The 17863-nt window shown below is 32.4% G+C and overlaps 2 protein-coding genes across 2 annotated transcripts; both read right to left on the minus strand.

The window, feature by feature from the left end:
• Positions 1-1783: 1783 nt before the first annotated feature.
• On the minus strand, positions 1784-3904 carry LOC112001065 (uncharacterized). Its single transcript, XM_065781470.1, has 2 exons — positions 3376-3904; positions 1784-1918 (listed from the first exon to the last, which is right to left on the minus strand). Exons 1-2 carry the CDS (start codon positions 3866-3868, stop codon positions 1869-1871), a joined length of 543 nt encoding a protein of 180 aa, XP_065637542.1. The 5' UTR covers positions 3869-3904; the 3' UTR covers positions 1784-1868.
• Positions 3905-10653: 6749 nt separating this feature from the next.
• Positions 10654-16899, minus strand: LOC112001055 (uncharacterized). Its single transcript, XM_024033221.2, has 7 exons — positions 16257-16899; positions 14328-14477; positions 14012-14176; positions 13048-13122; positions 12757-12858; positions 12047-12576; positions 10654-11511 (listed from the first exon to the last, which is right to left on the minus strand). The coding sequence occupies exons 1-7, from the start codon at positions 16795-16797 to the stop codon at positions 10900-10902; spliced, it is 2175 nt and encodes a 724-aa protein (XP_023888989.1). The 5' UTR covers positions 16798-16899; the 3' UTR covers positions 10654-10899.
• Between the last annotated feature and the right edge of the window lie 964 nt (positions 16900-17863).

A 17863-nucleotide genomic window follows, 5' to 3' on the forward strand; every position in this document is an offset into this window, starting at 1 on the left:
AATTGAACTAAAGGCTAGTAAATTTAATAGATGAACCGGATTAACTACCCATATTAAATCCAAACCTAATTGATGTGGGATATTTTTAACGATCTTAACTCAAATGCACTTTTAATATTATGCATTTCTCACCTTTTTGTACTATTTGGTCAGTAACATTCGATACAGAGGCGGGCCCACGTTAGGGCAGAGGGGGCCATGGCCCTCCCCCCCCCCCCCAAAAAAATTGAAAAAAAAAAATATAGCACTATATACAAAAATTTCCACTAAAAAATATATTTTTGGCTCCCTTCCTTCAAAATATTTACATTTTAACGCATGAAAACTAAAAAGAAAAATGCAACATTCTTTTGCCCATTGCATATTGATCCAAAAATATGAAGCCCGTAGAAACTATGATCAAATGTGTGCAGTGGATAGTAATGCTTGTTTATAGGTTCATTTTTATGAATTATTAACTATTTTTAGAAAATATTTTATTAACATTAATGTTGTAGCTTGTGGGGTATGTTTGTTTGGTTTATTTTTTGGACTAAATTTTGAAATGATAGAGCTATATAATATGGAAATAATGAAACGTTTACTTGAATTGTTGATGATGGGAAAATTATCTATAATATTTGATTTTTTTAAAGAGAAAAAATTACAAATAATTTGAAGCTAATAATTCAGCATTGCCTCTAGTGTCGATGTCCCAATTTGTGAAAATTTCAAACAAAATTCCAAAAAATTATCACCGATTAAATTAATATTCAATCTAAATTGTGAAAATATGAGATTATAATGTTAATGAACGCGATGAAATTCAACAAAGCTTGAGTAGATGTTAGTTTTGATTTTTATAAAAAAATTTGGGTTTATACTTTGGCCCCCCTCAACTTCGAATTCTGGTTCCGTCCCTGATTCGATACGTTGGGCTTGGGACTCTCTACATCTGCAGTCTGGGCTTTGCATCTTTCTTTTTTTTGAGAAGAAATTTTGCATCTTTCAATCACTAGAAAAGGAAAGCAATTCGGTTAAAATTACAAACTTTAAGGGAAGAAAAGAGGAAGAAAAGAGGAAAAAAAATCAAGATTGTTTTTGTGGATTTGTGGATTATGCTGTATATATTAAAGTGTTAATCATTCTGTTTAATGCATTTTTGAAGTAAAGCTAGAAATCAAGAGTGTTAAGAAAGATACTTCCATTCAAGAGGAGACTAACCACAAGTGATTTGGTAAAAGGCTCGCATGTGAAGAAAGAGATTTGTTGTGATATTTAATTGCAGTTTGGTTGGTTAATTAAGTAGTAATGTCCCACATTAGATGTTAATGAAATGAATGAGCGATTAATATAACATAATTATGTTCATGCCAAATAGGCTTAAATCTGTCACATGTTTTGCAATGGCATATAACTTTAAGTAACGTTACTTTTAGTTGAAGTAAAGAAAAAATATCTATTTCCATACCAGAGTGAGCTATACTCCACAGCACCTGATAGAAGTGGATGCATGTTTGGTAGTTCTTTGGGAAATTGTTGTCTGCGGTTTCAGAAGATTTATCTATTTCTTTATTAATGACAGAATCAATCAATTCTTGACGAGTAGTTTCGGGCATGAGGTCTTCAACATAAATACCTTTCACACAATAACAAAGGATATAACGAGAGGTGATGTTGGACAATGGTCAACAACAATGGAAAAATAAAACGTGTAATGTAGGTACACCTCCGATCTCCAATATTAAAGAGAGTTTGTGATTTGCGGCTAAAAAATTGAGTAATACTTACAATGATAAATGATGCTCTTCCACCATCCATTGTAAAACCACTTTTGAAGACCGAAGGCTTACTTGCTAGGAGATGCAAAGGGGTGATTCCTACCTCGTTCACAGCATATGCAAGACTGGTTCCTTTAGAAGCATCTCATATGCCACGTCTGCCAACCATAATTAATAAACTAGTCAGTAATATGCGGAAAAGTTTGATATAATTGATTCTTTTCTCTTTCATTATTATTATTTTGCTTAAATGTAAAACTTGATAATTATGGTAATTATTAATAAGTATTTATTATGATTATGTTTATATATTAAACTGCTATGCGTGTGTTTAACTTTTGCTTAATATTTATAGTAACTTATATATATAGTAATATATATCACAAGAATATATTGTTTTGATCATTTTTATATTAAATGTGTTACAAAAAAACTAAAAGCTAGTTTTTTTTTTTGGTGTGTGTGTTTGTTTAAAAAAAAAAAAAGTTTTTTTTAACTAAAATTTAGATTATTTACAAAAAAAAAAAAAAAAAAACCAAGACAATAAAATTTATTATAAAAACCCCCAAACTCACTCTTATTATATATTCCCACACTAGCCTGTATTCCATAAATACATATGATAGTATTGTGAAAATGTTGTGAAGCATCACTTCTCAAAAAGTAAATATTAAAAAAAAAAAAAAGAGCAATTGCTTAAAAAAAAAAAAAAAAAAACCCACAACAACAAACCAAGATCAATTCATCTTGGACAAGAGAAAGATTGACACACCAGGCTCAAATCAATTCCCAAATCAACACACCAAGATTTATTTCACCATTTTCACCCATTTTTCACCATATTCATTTCTCTATTCGCAAATCTTCCCCATTATTCACTCACCAATTTAAGGAACATACAAAGTACAAACAACAATAAGAAGGTGGGTTAAGAGGGGCTTCGACTTGAGAGAGATCAAGAAGCATAGAGAGACTGGGACAAGCAAAGGGGTAGAGCGAAGCTTCTTTGCAAGGCCGATGAAGAGGTTCTCGTTCTCTACTACAAGGGTCAAGACTGGTTTGACAAAGAGTGCCAAAGACAATGACACACACACAGAAATATAAAAATAAATGAGATTTTATCTAGAGGCTGTGAGGTTGATACAAACTAATTGTAGGTGAGTTTAGTTATATTTGATGTAAAAATTTGGGTTCTCAAGTCTGATGCTAGTACTTTACAAGGGTTAAGAGCGTAAATTCCTTACAGTACATAACAATTTAGTATCTTTCATAGAAACAAAGAATAAGTAATAAAATTCAAACATAACTATATAATAAATTTCATAATCTCTAAAGTTTTAGATGCACAAATGGTTATGATATGACTTAAAATTATTATAATTTAATCATTCTATATGTTTAACAACATCAACATTAGTTTTACTCCTTTTAAATAAATAAAAAAATTAGTTGTACTTGGAGTTTATCAAATAAAAAATATATTACATGAGAATTATAAGTGAAATTCGATAATTGAAAGAAATTACAACATGACTTATTCATATATAAAAAACTATATAAAAAAAAAATACAATATAATGGATAGCAGGATAGGTGAAGTGAAAAAAATGCTCACCGAAATACTCCCATCTAATTGCACAGTGAAGGGCAGTCTCACCATCATTCCTTCTGTAGGCAGGATCAATTGATTTGATGTCGGTGTTGGAGGCTTTCAAGAGCAGCAAATGCAGGTAAAGGAAGATTGGTTTGTAACCATGAAAAGCAGCTAAGAAGAGAGGGCTCTCACCGACATTGTTACGAAATAAATCTTTAATCACCAAATCTTCAATATCCAAATCTTGAGGTGCTTTAGCAAGAAGGATGCATATGTTCAATCTCCCCGTTGAAGCTGCCACATGCAAAGGGGTATTCCCTTTATTGTTTTTTGTCCATAAACCCAACTCCGAAACACCGGTAATTACACGTACAAGTTGCTGAACCTTATCTTCCGGCGCAATGGAGACAGCTACGTGAAATGCCGTGTCCCCTGACTTGTTGATCCTGGCGTCAATGGCAGATAATTTGTGTTGCTCATACGTCTCAACAACATTCTTCCATTCACCAGTCATCGTATTCTTGTGCAAACTGAGGGCAAGCTCATCATATTGTATCGGCCTATTTTTTTCTCCCATTTTCTTTCTTACTATACTAGGAACAAAACAACGACCCAAAATATATACTCTTTAAGTCTTAAGAATGGGGTTGTGTGCCTCGCAATTGTGTATCAGTTTTTAAGCTATATATAACGAGAGAGACAGACAGACAGACTTAATTCATATTGGAAAATGAAACACTGCCCGTGTTGCACTTTGAACTTTTCTTTATCTAAAACTAGGGGAGAAGGGAAGTTTCTTTAGGGGAAAAAAGAAAAAACGAAATTAATTTGCTATATATACCAACTTGAGCAAAGTAAAAGTGTATTTCCCTTTATCCTAAACTCACAGCAGTCATTTTCTTTTTTGGTTATAAGTACTTATTTTTTTTCCCCCTTGTTCCGAAAACTTCACTTTTGTAGAAATTAGTTCTTAGAAAAATAAAATTCCTATATTCCAATTTCGGATTCGTAATCTGACAGAGAAAAAAAAAATGAAAAAGGAAAATTATTGTAAAATAAAGGAAATAGCAGGAATGACAAAAAAAAAAAGAAGAAGAAGAAGAAGAGAGAGAGAGAGAACAATATTATATATGAGCTTCTTCTTGAAGTGATTATCCACCACCAAGTAAAAAAAACAAATTATTATTTTTCATGCTGAGAATTAGGGATTTGGACACAATATATATTTTTATTTTTATATTTTTCTTTCATTTTAGGAGAAAAAATAGTTGCAAATTTTATGGTCAAGAGTGTTAGAGATCTTATATGTAAAACATTTTTAAGGAGTTTGGTGTAATAAAATGTAAAATTTTTCAAGCACAATCCATCAAAACCGGTGGCCCAGCCATTGGTGACACCAAACTGCCTACACCAACTACCAGACCAGCAGCCTAAGCACCAAATGTGGGAGAGAGCCACTACGTGTTTTTGTAAATTTTTTTACCAATCTTTAAATGTAACACAAAGAATTTAAAAGTCAACAAAAAACATTTTCTAGTTTAACCATATTTTACAATAAAATAAACACGGTAAAATGCTAAAAATATTTTTCATAGAACATTTAACAACGAAACAAACTGGTTATTGGACAAAACCAACCTAAATGGTCATTTATTGTGTTGGATAAATTTATTGTGCTAATGATGGGAAGAAAAGGAAGTTAATAAGGTTAATTAAAAGGTTTGGATATAAAAAATGAAATGGGTTGTGGGGGAGAAGATGGAAATGAGAATCACATTATGTATGTTTTCAATTTTTACAAAACACTAACTTTTAGGGTTTTTTTTTTTTTTTTTTTTTTTTTTTTTTTTAAGAGAGAGAGAGAGAGAGAGAGAGAGAGAGAGAGAGAGAGACAGACAGACAGACTTAATCCATATAGTAAAGGAAGAATATTTATTACATGTATCCACGTTCACGTGAATTAGGAAAATGAAACACTGCCCGTGTTGCACTTGGAACTTTTCTTTATCTAAAACTAGGGGAGAAGGGAAGTTTCTTTAGGGGGAAAAAAACGAAATTAATGTGCTACATATACTGACATTAACAAAGTTAAAGTGTGTTTCCCTTTATCCTAAACTCACAGCAGTGATTTTCTTTTTGGTTATAAGTACTTATTTTTTCCCCCTTGTTCCGAAAACTTCACTTTTGTAGAAGTTAGTTCTTAGAAAAATAAAATTCCTATATTCCAATTTCAGATTCGTAATATGAAAGAGCAAAAAAAAAAAAAGAAAGAAAGAGGAAAATTATTGTAAAATAAAGGAAATAGCAGGAATGGCAAAAAAAAAGAAAAAAAGAAAAGAAGAGAGAGAGAGAGAGAGAGAGAACAATATTATATATGAGCTTCTTCTTGAAGTGATTATCCACCACCAAGTAAAAAAACAAATTATTATTTTACATGCAGAGAATTAGAGATATAGACACTATATATATTTTTATTTTTATATTTTCTTTCATTTTAGGAGAAAAAATAGTTGCAAATGTTGTGGTCAAGAGTGTTAGAGATCTTAAGTGTAAAACATTTTTAAGGAGTTTGGTATAATAAAATATAAAAATTTTCAAGCACAGTCTATCAAAATTGGTGGCCCAACCATTGGTGACACCAAACTGCCTACACCGACTACCGGACCACCAGCCTAACCACCAAATGTGAGAGAGAGCTGCTATGTGTTTTTGTAAAATGTTTTACCAAATCTTTAAATGTAAAACATTTTACAACATTTTCACAAAGAATTTAACAGTCAACAAAAAACATTTTCTAGTTTAACCAAACTTTACAATAATACAAATACAATAAAATGCTAAAAATATTTTTAATAAAACATTTAACAACGAAACAAACTGGTTATTGAACTAAACCAACCTAAATGGATTGCGTTGGATAAATTTTATTGTGCTAACGATAGAAGAAAAGGAAGTTAATAAGGTTAATTGAAAGGTTTGGGTATAAAAAATGAAATGGGTTGTGGGGGAGAAGATGGAAATGAGATGTAGATTATGTTTGTTAATTTTTACAAAACCCTAACTTTTAGATAAGTTTTTTTTTTTTTTTTTAAAGAGGAAAACATAAAAGGAGAGCAAAAATACAAATTAATTTATCCATATTTTTAACTAAGGTGGGTTACAAAGCCCCTAACAGAGGTCATCTCGTAAGTGTTAAGTTTTTATTAAATTATATGCAAATTAACAACGTGAAAATGGGCCCAACCATGAATGGATTTACCATAATTACCCTAATAAAACTTCTTTGAGAGTTTTTCTACTTTTTGGTTGATTGTATCAGCCTCCTTATAGATTTAAAGATTGAGTCTAGGCATGACGGAATTAATTTAACATTTTCACACTTTTCATTCTACAACTATGGACACTAAAGCTTGTTAATTAGTTACTGATACATTTTGTAATAGATAATTGGGTATGTAAGTGTGCTTTTCATGTTATCGTTATGTACGATAATACATTTTGATCAAGGCTTCTCACTATACAATGTGAAATTACATGCATCCCATATTACATATGAATTATCCTAGCTAGCAAAATGAAAGATCTTACCTTACCCGGAACGTAATCTCAATATAATAGTCATTTTCTTTTGGTTAGTGATTTTTTTTTTTTTTTTTTTTTTTTTTTTCTTTTGTTACAATATAGTATAATAACTTCAATTTTTTTTTTTTTTTTTTTTTTTGTGTACTTTTGTTACAATATAGTATAATAACTTCACTTTTATAAAATATGATAACTTAGCATCTGTTTTAGCTCTTTATTAATTCTTTCAACTCTCTTCAAGTTCAAGTAAAGTACCTCAAAGAAAGTAATTAATTAGGATTGTCATGAATCATCTTGTTAGAATGAAATATTAAATTGTCCGCCAAGATTGTGTTCATAAGACTTGGATCTTAACTTGCTGAGTGTTCCACGTAATGTTTCGAAATTCTCATAAAGGTTTCGTCTCAAATTCTTGCAAAATACAACTAGATATTATTACATGCATTCCATATTATATTATATGAAGATAATGAATCCTTGTCCAATGTATTAAACCTTTCTTTCGACGAACTCAAGGTGAGGTAGAAGTTCTTAGGAAAAAAAAAGTCGGTTATACCCACGTGAGCAAAGTGAAAGATCTTATTCTCCCCTTAACCTATAAACTCAAAGAAATTATTTTCTTTTGGTTATGTTAACCAAAAAAAAAAAAAAATAAATAATAATTCTCACAGCAGTCTTTTTCTTTTTGGTTAGTAATTCTTTTTTTCTCCCTTGTTCCGGAAACTTCACTTTTGTAGAAGTTAATTCTTAGAAAAACTAGCCGCTAATCCATGCGATGCATGGGAAAGCTACTGAAAATGAGATCAACTCTAAATTTAGAATCATTTTGCAAGTTAGACTACAAAATTAGGTAAAAGAATTAATTTCATGTTACAGTCTAGTTTTTTATTGGTAGCAGAATCACTTGCATGATCGAATTTGGTCTCAATGGATTAAGTGCAAATCCTTCATCTAGACATTCAAGTATTAGGATAAATGATGTGTTTTTGATAGGTAAAAATTAAGATAAAAAACAATTACACATATACATAGAACCAAAAAAAAAAAAAAAAAATTGTTTACCAAAGAACCTCAAATATGTAAAATTTGCGAAAAAGATACATCACATATTAATGCATAAGCACGTCTACATAACTTTTGAATAATCCAAGTGCAGCAACATTAACAGCAACCTTTAGGCTTCTTCACTATATCAAGTGGCTTCTAAACAATGTCATATTTACTTCTTAGTTCTATTCATCATTCTACAATATAAAAGCTACAATCAACACGTATGCATCTCATAAAATCCATAAGCAAGTTTTTGATTTTTGTTTTTTAATTTTCCTTCACCCTTCTCAGTTTGACTAAAGAGAAACCAAAGTGAATAAAAAAAGTTTATAATTTAAAGATGAAAAGTTAAGGTTTACTTCTTTTTGGTGTTTCACACAAAGTAAATACAAAATCATGTCTTTTTTTATAAGAGTTCAAGTTAATTTCAAAACACAAATAGGTCCAGTTCAATATGATGTAGCAAGAACCTTTGAGAATGAAACTACAACATACTTCAAATAATGATGAAATTGCCCATTTCCGTAATCTGACTCTCTTCCCTACAAATAAGAAGACTCTTAATGTTGAAAGAATTTCCTCTTCTTTTAGTGGGTAAAACAGTAAGATCAAAAGTATTATGTGTAACAAATATTATCATATTAAAGTGAAAATTAATTGGTTAAGCAAAGATATTCAGCTGAACACAGATGTACCTACATCTTCTGCATCATCAAAAATCAATACAACATTTTCTTGGCCAAGCAAGATATCAAGACCCTTTTGATGTTATTGGGTGCCATGTTTACATGAAATCTTTTTCTTATTTTATTCATAAAAAATAGATCTGATTTTTTTTCTACAAATCTAGCTTTTCCTCTACAAATCTAGATTTTCCTATTCACAAAACCGATCTAATTTTTCTTAATAAAAATCACAATTTTTAACTTTGCTCCAAAGCAGATCTAATATTTTTTAGCAAAAACCTTGTTCTTTCTTTATATAAAAACAGATTTGATTTTCTTTACAAAAATTTTTATTTTTTATTTTTTATCTACACAAAAATAGATCTGGTTTCTTTTTTAATGAATCAAATCCTTTTTTTTTTTTTTTACAAAAACAGATCTGAATTTTTTCTAAAAAGAGGATATATCCATAAATAGATTTATGTGAGTTAGTTTTGGTCTAGTGTGTCATGTATGTTCAACATATCATTCATATCATACAAAAATGGTATATTGGTCATTAGAGTCTAGAAGATCAGACTCTGTCTGAACAGTATGGGTGTCTAGCACATTCCCATTCTTTTTACTTTTGTGTAACTTGTAACTAGGACTCAAAGGCTTGTAAGATTCAATCTATAAAGCTTCTATTTATTTTTATTCAATTAATGACAATGAAGTATTTTGATTATGTAATTTTGTATTTATTTTATTTTTATTTTTTTGTATAAAAAAATAAGTGACAATTGCACACTACTTACCCAAAAAAAGAGGTGCCTTGAAAAAACACCCAAATCTCTTTTTTGAGAGCACCCTTTCTCATTGAAGTTTGTGGTCTTTCACAGCAAGGAGAGAAGTTAAGCCAAGTAAAAGTTTCTTTGGCAAATCTCTATGAAAATCTTTCTGTTCATATTGAGAAGTGAGGATGGCAAGAAACAAGAATAAGGTAGTGATGGAGAAGCACAAGGCAATGAGTGAGGAGATGGAAAAGATGGTGAGCATCAAGTGGCTTTCAAGGTTTGGTTTCCATTTTCTTCATCAATGTTGCCTGGAATAGTGGTCGATGAGGCAAAGGAAATGGTGGCAATGAGTGCAGCCACAACTGAGCAGGATTTAGAGGTCTTGTTTAGCCACTCACCTCCCTGTTTGACTAAGTACTTGTGTGTAGCTTGTTAAAGATTTCTTCTGGGGTCTTGCCCTTCTTGTTGACTTGATAGCAGAAGTGCTGCAGCATGTTGTCTTTTACAAATTGCATGTGTTAATAGTTTAATATATATGTTAACCAGTGCAGTGAACAAGAAAATTCTATAAAATATAATATTTTCTCTTATTCAAGGCTTATTCCTACTTCTTCAAGTCAAAGTGGGGATTCTCCTTTGATTCAGTTTAAGATGAAGCCAACGGTCCTCACATCAAATCAAGCACGTTCAACTATTCTTTCAACTTGGAGACATCAAAGCATGATTCAAGATCAAGCTTCATAGACCTTTCGGATTGTAAAGTTTCTTGGAGATCTAGTAAGAAGAGTTTATTGTACTCTTTCATTGTAAAAATTAATATAGAGGATTGTACTTGCATATATACAAATCAATACAAACGGATTATTTGTTACACTATTTTGTGACTGTGTGATTTATTTTTTACGAAAATTGTGATTATAGCAGGGATTGAACTTCAAATTTCTTATTCAACTATCAGATACTTTACTAGTTGAGCTAACTGAAATCCATTTCAATGATAGGTTTACCTATCATTTGATTGTTCCTTCAAAATATTAAATAATTACAAGAGGAGAACCAAACAATAGCTTCGCTTGGTTTGCTAAAAATAAGCATGTAATTATAGAATTTGAGAGATTCATTTTGTACAAATCATGATTCATGACAATTGAAGGACTATTCCAACATCAATGGTGGATCCTGCCTTATTTTGGAAAGAGAGATATATATTCAACATAAAATACTTAAACTATATTAAATTATTGAACTCATAAGTTAAAAGTCCAATATTTTCAAAAGGTTAAAATCTCTAAGTACAATTAAAACACAAATAGGTGCACAAAACGCACAAAACACTCAAAAAAACAATACATCCCATATTAACTTAAATTAGCAAACAACTTACTTCAATCCTAAAGCATACCAACAATCTCGATTGATAGAATAAGTACAAACATTCAAAAATAAAAGGTTTCTAAGTGTAGAAGAAACCCCTAGAGGGAAACAGCTTTAAAGCTTGATCGAGGCACCTTCTTGTAAATAGCCCATACAATATCAACGTAGAGCGGTAACTGTTGTATGGCAAAGAAGACTATCGGCAGGCATGTCGCTGCATATACTGGAAAGACCTTGTCTTTTAGTTTATTCTTAAGCATAAAGTAATGTCCGGCACAAAAAGATATCAACATGGATGTAATGGATATGAGGAGAGAAGTTAAACCAAGCAAAAGTTTCTTTGGCAAGTCTCTATGAAAATCTTTCTGTTCATATCGAGAAGTGAGGATAGCAAGAAACGAGAACAAGGCAGTGATGGAGAAGCACAAGGCAATGAGTGAGGAGGCGGCAAAGATGGTGAGCATTGAGTGGCTTTCAAGGTTTGGTTTCCCGTTTTCTTCATTGATGTTGCCTGGAATAGTGGTTGATGAGGCAAAGGCAACAGTGGCAATGAGTGCAGCCACAACTGAGCAGGATTCAGAGGTTTTGTTTAGCCACTCACCTCCCTGTTTGACTAAGTCCTCATGTGACTCGGTAAATATTTCTTCTGGGGTCTTGCTCTCCTTGTTAACTTGATAGCAAAAGTGTTGCGGCATTTTATCTTTTACAAACTGCATTATTAATAGTTTATATATATATATATATACCAATGCAATGCATAAGAAAATTTTATAAAATATATTCTTTTCTCTTAATTTTAATTTTTTTTCATAAATATATAATTTAATAATTATGGCAATTCTTAATAACCATTATTATAAATGTGTTTATATATTAAACTATCAATTCTATCATTTAAATAAAATATAGCAAGAATCTAATAGAGTTAGAGAGTGTAAATTAATATAGAAAGTTTAATAAGAAATCCTTATTAAATTAAAATTCAATTAAAAAATATATATTAGAATAATAGTATAGAAAAATGTGGGCTTTCAAAAGTTTATGTGACAACATAAAAATAAATTAAAAAATCAAAAGCTTTTGAGAGGGAGAGAGAGTTTATCGATTAACATTAAACGGTGAAAAATAAAATTTTATATAGAAGATGAGGGAATTTTTAAAAGCTGCCCCGTCCCTCCCTCCGCTCTATAATTACATTGTGTGAAAAATAAAAAATCAAGAACAAAGCTAGTTTTGAGTTCATACCTCGTACCACTTGATTTCCCATTGCATTTGCAATGCAGCACCAGGAATTAGCCAAGGCCTTTGCTTTCCTATCTGGGCTGCCAGATGCAATGCATTATTTTCATCCGTATCCACTTCATGAATTAGTTTACGTTTCACAAACTCTTGCTCAAGGAGTAGTTGCAATACATGTGTTTGCCTGTTCTTCGCGGCCAAAAGCACAATATTTTGACCTTCGCTCTTGTTATCAATGGCCATTGGAAACTTGTTAAGTATGTACTCAACCATTTCTGTGATACCATTTCTTGCTGCAAGCAATATGGTTGTCTCTGTCTTTTCGTTTCTCTTGTTTCCATGTTGAGTTGTGTTGTCCGGAAATGGTGGTGGTGCTGGTGATCCCTCCTTGTCCAACAATTCTTGCTGGTTCTTTGTTTGGTGAGGGTCCATCCCACTTGTGAAGTCGAACTTAGCGTCTTTGCTTGTAGTTTCCATTAGAATTTTCATGATTTGAACAGAATATACATGCTTCCGTTTTCTACTCCTTATACCCTCTTATTGTTGTAATTATTAAATATAAATATAATATAAATTACAAAAAGGTAAATATATTAGTAATTAATGTACGTATAATTACTTTAAAGCCAACAAATAGACATTATGCTAAATGTGATATATGTAGTGTGAGAGTAGGAGTGTTAAAAGTAGGATAAAAGTCTAATATAGTGGCATACCATAGCCAAGGCCCAGAATAACCCGGATGAATATTGTGTACAAAAGATGGAAAATGCTAAAACAGTCCGCGTAATGTCTCCGAAGAAATTGATGAAGTGATTCTGTACCAAACAAAAATACTTAATTCATTATAATGGCAGATGTAAGGTTTAGCTGAGCTTTAGAAGCAATTGAAGGCCAGTAAATTTTATAGATGTACCTGATTAACTACCCATATTAAATCCAAAAGCCAATTGATGTGTGATCTTTATTTCAACTCAAATGCACTTTTAATTCTATGCATTTCTCACCTTTTTGTTCTGATTGTTCAGTAACATTCGATGGACTCTCTACATCTGCATTCCGGTCTCTGCATCTTTCAATCACTAGAAAGGGAAAGCAATTCGGTTACAAATCTTAAGGGAAGAAAAGGGGAAAAAATATCAACATTAATATTTTCGTGGATTTGTGGGCTCTGCTGTATATATGGAAGTGTTAATCATTCTGTTTAATGCATTTTTGAAGTAAAGCTAGAAAATCAACAGTGGTAATTGTTAAATTTATATTAAAAAAAACCCCACATGATTAATTAGAGACATCAATATTTGTTGTGATATATATTCACGAGTATAATTGGTGAGATGGTTCGAGGGCAAGTGTTCATTAGTAGTCCCACCAAGTAGAACGAGGAAGACTCCAATAATTGAGTAAGAGTTCTACAAGTGGTGAGTCAAGGTGATTGTGCATTATTAGTGATTCACGTAACTATGTAAGACTCTCATTTTGCCCTAAGTATGGTTGAGTAAATGACACACTTTGGTGCTAGACTGCTAGCATGACACTTGGATTGTCAAGAAAAATGCTTCCATTCAAGGGGGAGACCAAAAGTGATTTGGAAGAAGGCTCACATGTAAAATGAGAGATTTGTTGTGATATGTGTGTGTAAATAGTGTACTTGGTTAAATAGTAAAGTCTCACATTAAATATTAATGAAAAGAATGGATGGTTAATATAATATAGTTATGCTAATTAGGTTTAAGCTTTTTGGGTTAAATGGTGTCTCTATATTATATTAACTACTCAAAGAATCTCTCCAATGTGTTATCTCCTCCAACAATATCAATGAAGAGTCATATAAACCAAGATTCCTCAATGATCCTAGAAAAATTCATTCTACTTGAGGTGTCCTGATGTCATGTTCTGTCACCAGTTTTGCAATAACTTTAAGAAACGTTACTTTTAGTTGAAGAAAAGAAATAATATCTATTTCCATACCAGATTGAGCCGTATTCCGCAGCACTTGATAGAAGCGGATGCATGTTTGGTAGTTCTCTGGGAAATTGTCGTCTTCGGTTTTAGAAGATTTATCTATTTTCTCAATGACAGAATCAATCAATTCTTTATGAGTAGCTTCGTGCATCAGGTCTTCAACATATATACCTTTCCCACAATAACAAAGGATGTAACGACAGGTGATGTTGGACAATGGACAACAACAAAGGAAAAACAAACATGTAATGTAGGAATAACTCCGATCTCCAATATTAAAGAGAGTTTGTGATTTGCAGCTAAGCAATTGAGTAATACTTACAATGATAAATGATGCTCTTCCACCATCCAAAGTGGGAACCACTTCTGAAGACCGAAGGCTTACTTGCTAGGAGATGCAGAGGGGTGATTCCTAGCTCGTTCACAGCATAAGCAATACTAGGTTCCACTCTCAGAATCTCAAATGCCAAATCTGTCAACCATAATAATTTGTAATGCATGGAAAATTTTAATATAATGTGATTTTTCTCTTCTTCTCTTCTTTTATAGATATAAATATATAAATTGATAATTCTTATAGTTATTAATAAATAAATTATTTTTTATTGTGTTTAAAATATAGAATTATATATTCTAACATTAACTTGCAATCCCCTGCATATATAGAAATGCATTTAAAAATAAAGATAATTAGATGCATATTAGCATTCCCACCTAAAATTGAATCTTACTTATGGTTATTTTTTGTATTTTTGTTGACTCTAAAAAATAAGTCTTGTAAGGATATTAGTTGCTTTAGTTTTTAGTGTTATGTTGGTGTGCCTAGTGTGATATGGAGACTTTACCACTAGGCAAGTTGTGGGAAAGGATGCAGTAAATGGAAAACTATCTTGTGAAACAATTTCATAAGACTCTATTCTCACAACAATACATGTGGATCTCACATATCGAGGTCTCATGAGACCATCTCATAACATACTTTCTTATAGTAAATGGTAAATACAAATCAACCACGTGACATACCATGGTAAGAGCATTCTCATCAACAATTGTAAATGCTTTAAATGCTATTTTTTAGCATTTGAAACCCAAACAACCCATTCCATCAAAACTTATATATGATATAAAATTTGCAATCTTGCTACAGTGCACTCTCATTTTTGAGAGCCCACTGTAGCAAGATTGTATAATATTTTATTATTTCTAATTCTCTCTCTCCTCAGACTCTCAGACTCTCCCTCTCGTTCTCTAGTTCTCCCTCACAACCCAGGCATCATCTCCCTTCCCTTTTCATCATGCTGCCTCCGTTCTAAAACTCATTTGCTCTCCGTTAAGCTTCAAGGGTTTGTAGTTGGCAATTGTGGTCATGATTTGGTGGGTTTCATGGGTCTAATTTGGTGGGTATCGGTGGTGCTTGGCAACGGTTTTGATAGGGTTGAGATCGGGGTGGTGGGTTTTGGTTGGGGTTGAGAACAAGGTGGGTGGGTGGGTGGGTGTTGGTGGGTTTTGGTTGGGGTTGAGATTGGGGTGGGTGGCTGGTGGGTTTTGTGGTGGCGGCAATAGAGGTTGGTTTTTTTTTTTTTTTGGTGATTGTGGTAATGGTTTGGTTCGGCGTAGTGTTTGGCCGTGGGTGTAGTTTTGGTGATGGGTTTTTGGCTGTGGATGGTGATGGGTCATGGGTTTGGTTGGGTTAAGTTGGGTATGGGTGGGTGGTGGGTTTTGTAGTGGCTGTTGTGGTTGTTGGTACTGGGGTAAGGTTGGGTTGTGGTGGTGGCTTGCAATGGCTAGCCTTGGGTATGGGTTGTGTTGTGGGTTCAGAAAGATGGAGAGACAGTGGGAGAGAGAGAAAGAGGGAGAGTGAGAAATAATTAAAAAAAATGAATAAAAATATTAAAGAAATAAAGTTGTAAAAAAAATAGAATGTTTGATATTTGGTATATTGTAAAATGAGGTGTTAGGATTGTAAAAGTAGTGTTTTGAGATTGTAAATGTTAAAAATTTTACAATTGTTGATGAGAATGCTCTCTAAGTGAAGTATAGAGTGAAACATAAAAAAAGGGGATAGAGGATTGCTATAATTTGTTAATAAAATATTTATTGTAGGAAAGCTTATAGTACTCATAGCAATTTCTATTTTACTTTGGATCATATAATTTCATCAATTCCTTCTACCTATTTAACATTGAGCATTAATTTCATGATTTATTTAATAGCAAAGTGATGAAGTGAAAAAGTTAGCAAAAATACTCACCGAAATACTCCCACCTAATGGCCCAGTGAAGAGCAGTCTCCCCGTCATTTCTTCTGTAGGCAGGATTGGCTGACTCGAGGTCCTTATCGTAGAATTCCAAGAATTGCAAATGCAGGTAAAGAAAGATTGATTTGTAACCATGAAAAGCAGCTAAGAAGATAGGGCTCTCACCGATATTGTTACGAGCATCCCCTGAAAACCCTTCATAACGGGCAATGAGAATGCATATGTTCAATCTCCCAGTTGATGCCGCTACATGCAAAGGGGTATTCCCATCATTGTTTATTAACCATAGACAGGACTCCAACGATAACTTGATAATTATCTGTACAAGTTGTTGAACCACTTCTTCTGGCGCAATGAAGACAGCTGCGTGCAATACCGTGTCCCCTGACGTGTTGATCCTGGTGGTAATGGCTGAGAGTGTGTGTTTCTCGTACATCTCAACAATCTCTTTCCATTCACCTGTCATGATATACTTGTACAAATTCAGGGCGAGCTCATTTTCATGTTTCAGGAGGCTATCCCTATCTTCTTCCATCTTTATTTTTTCTGATTCTTCCAACTTCACGCTTACTATACTAGGAACAATGACGGAAATAAATACTATTAGATATAAGAATAGAGGGTACGTTGTCTACCTCGCAATGCTGGAAATGTGTCAGTTTTTAAGCTATATATTTAACAATAAGGGAGGAGAGAATGAGAGAGAATCCTAATCCACAGTACTTAAAGGAGGAATTATTATTTTTTTATTTTTTTTATTTTTATTTTTATTTTTTTTATGGTGAGAATCAGGCACTTTAAATTTCCAAAGTAAAAGAGGACTATTTACTTTAGGTGATTAACCAGAGAGAGAGAGAGAGAGAGATAATTTGGCTTTTTTTTTTTTTTTTTTTAACAAGAAGACACATAACAAACCAAAATTAATAGGAACACAGAAAGGCCAAGAGCAAAATAAACGAAACAGAGAAACAACAAAAGTTTAGAAGTGAAAAGCTCATGAGGAGTATCTTATATGCATGTTGGAGACGTTGTCGCACTTGCATTGAGATTGTCACATCTGTATACAAAGCAATAAGTATCCCAAAAGCTTTACCATAGAACTACTTTAAGTCGCAAATGCTCCACGTTTTGCATGACAAGTTTAAATGGGTGTTAATTTTTGGGTGTCTTATAGTAAAGGTAACAATATTAAAATAATTCATGATATAGATCAGATTAATTTTCCTCCAAGATGGTTCTCATCATAGGACCAGTAAGTAACATGTAATTCACTACGCGTCTGATAATGAATCTGTACTTAAATATTTACATTAAATGTTAGATACGTACGTGCTTCAAATGATGTACGATCAAGATTCCCCCACGTACACTTGAATTAGGAAAATGAAACCATGCCTTGTTGCACACATTGAACTTTTCTTTATCTAAACTAGGGGAGAGGGGCAGTTTCTTTAAAAAAAGAAAAACGAAAGTAATGTGCTATATCCTAACCGACATTAGCAAAGTAGAACTGTCTTTCCCTTTATCCTAAACCCGCAGTAGTCATTTGTTTTTTTGGTTACTATTAAGTACTTCTACCCCCCACCCACCCAACCCCCCCC

This window comes from Quercus suber, unplaced genomic scaffold (assembly GCF_002906115.3).
Source record: "Quercus suber isolate HL8 unplaced genomic scaffold, Cork oak 2.0 scaffold_268, whole genome shotgun sequence".
Taxonomy (NCBI): Eukaryota; Viridiplantae; Streptophyta; class Magnoliopsida; order Fagales; family Fagaceae; genus Quercus; species Quercus suber.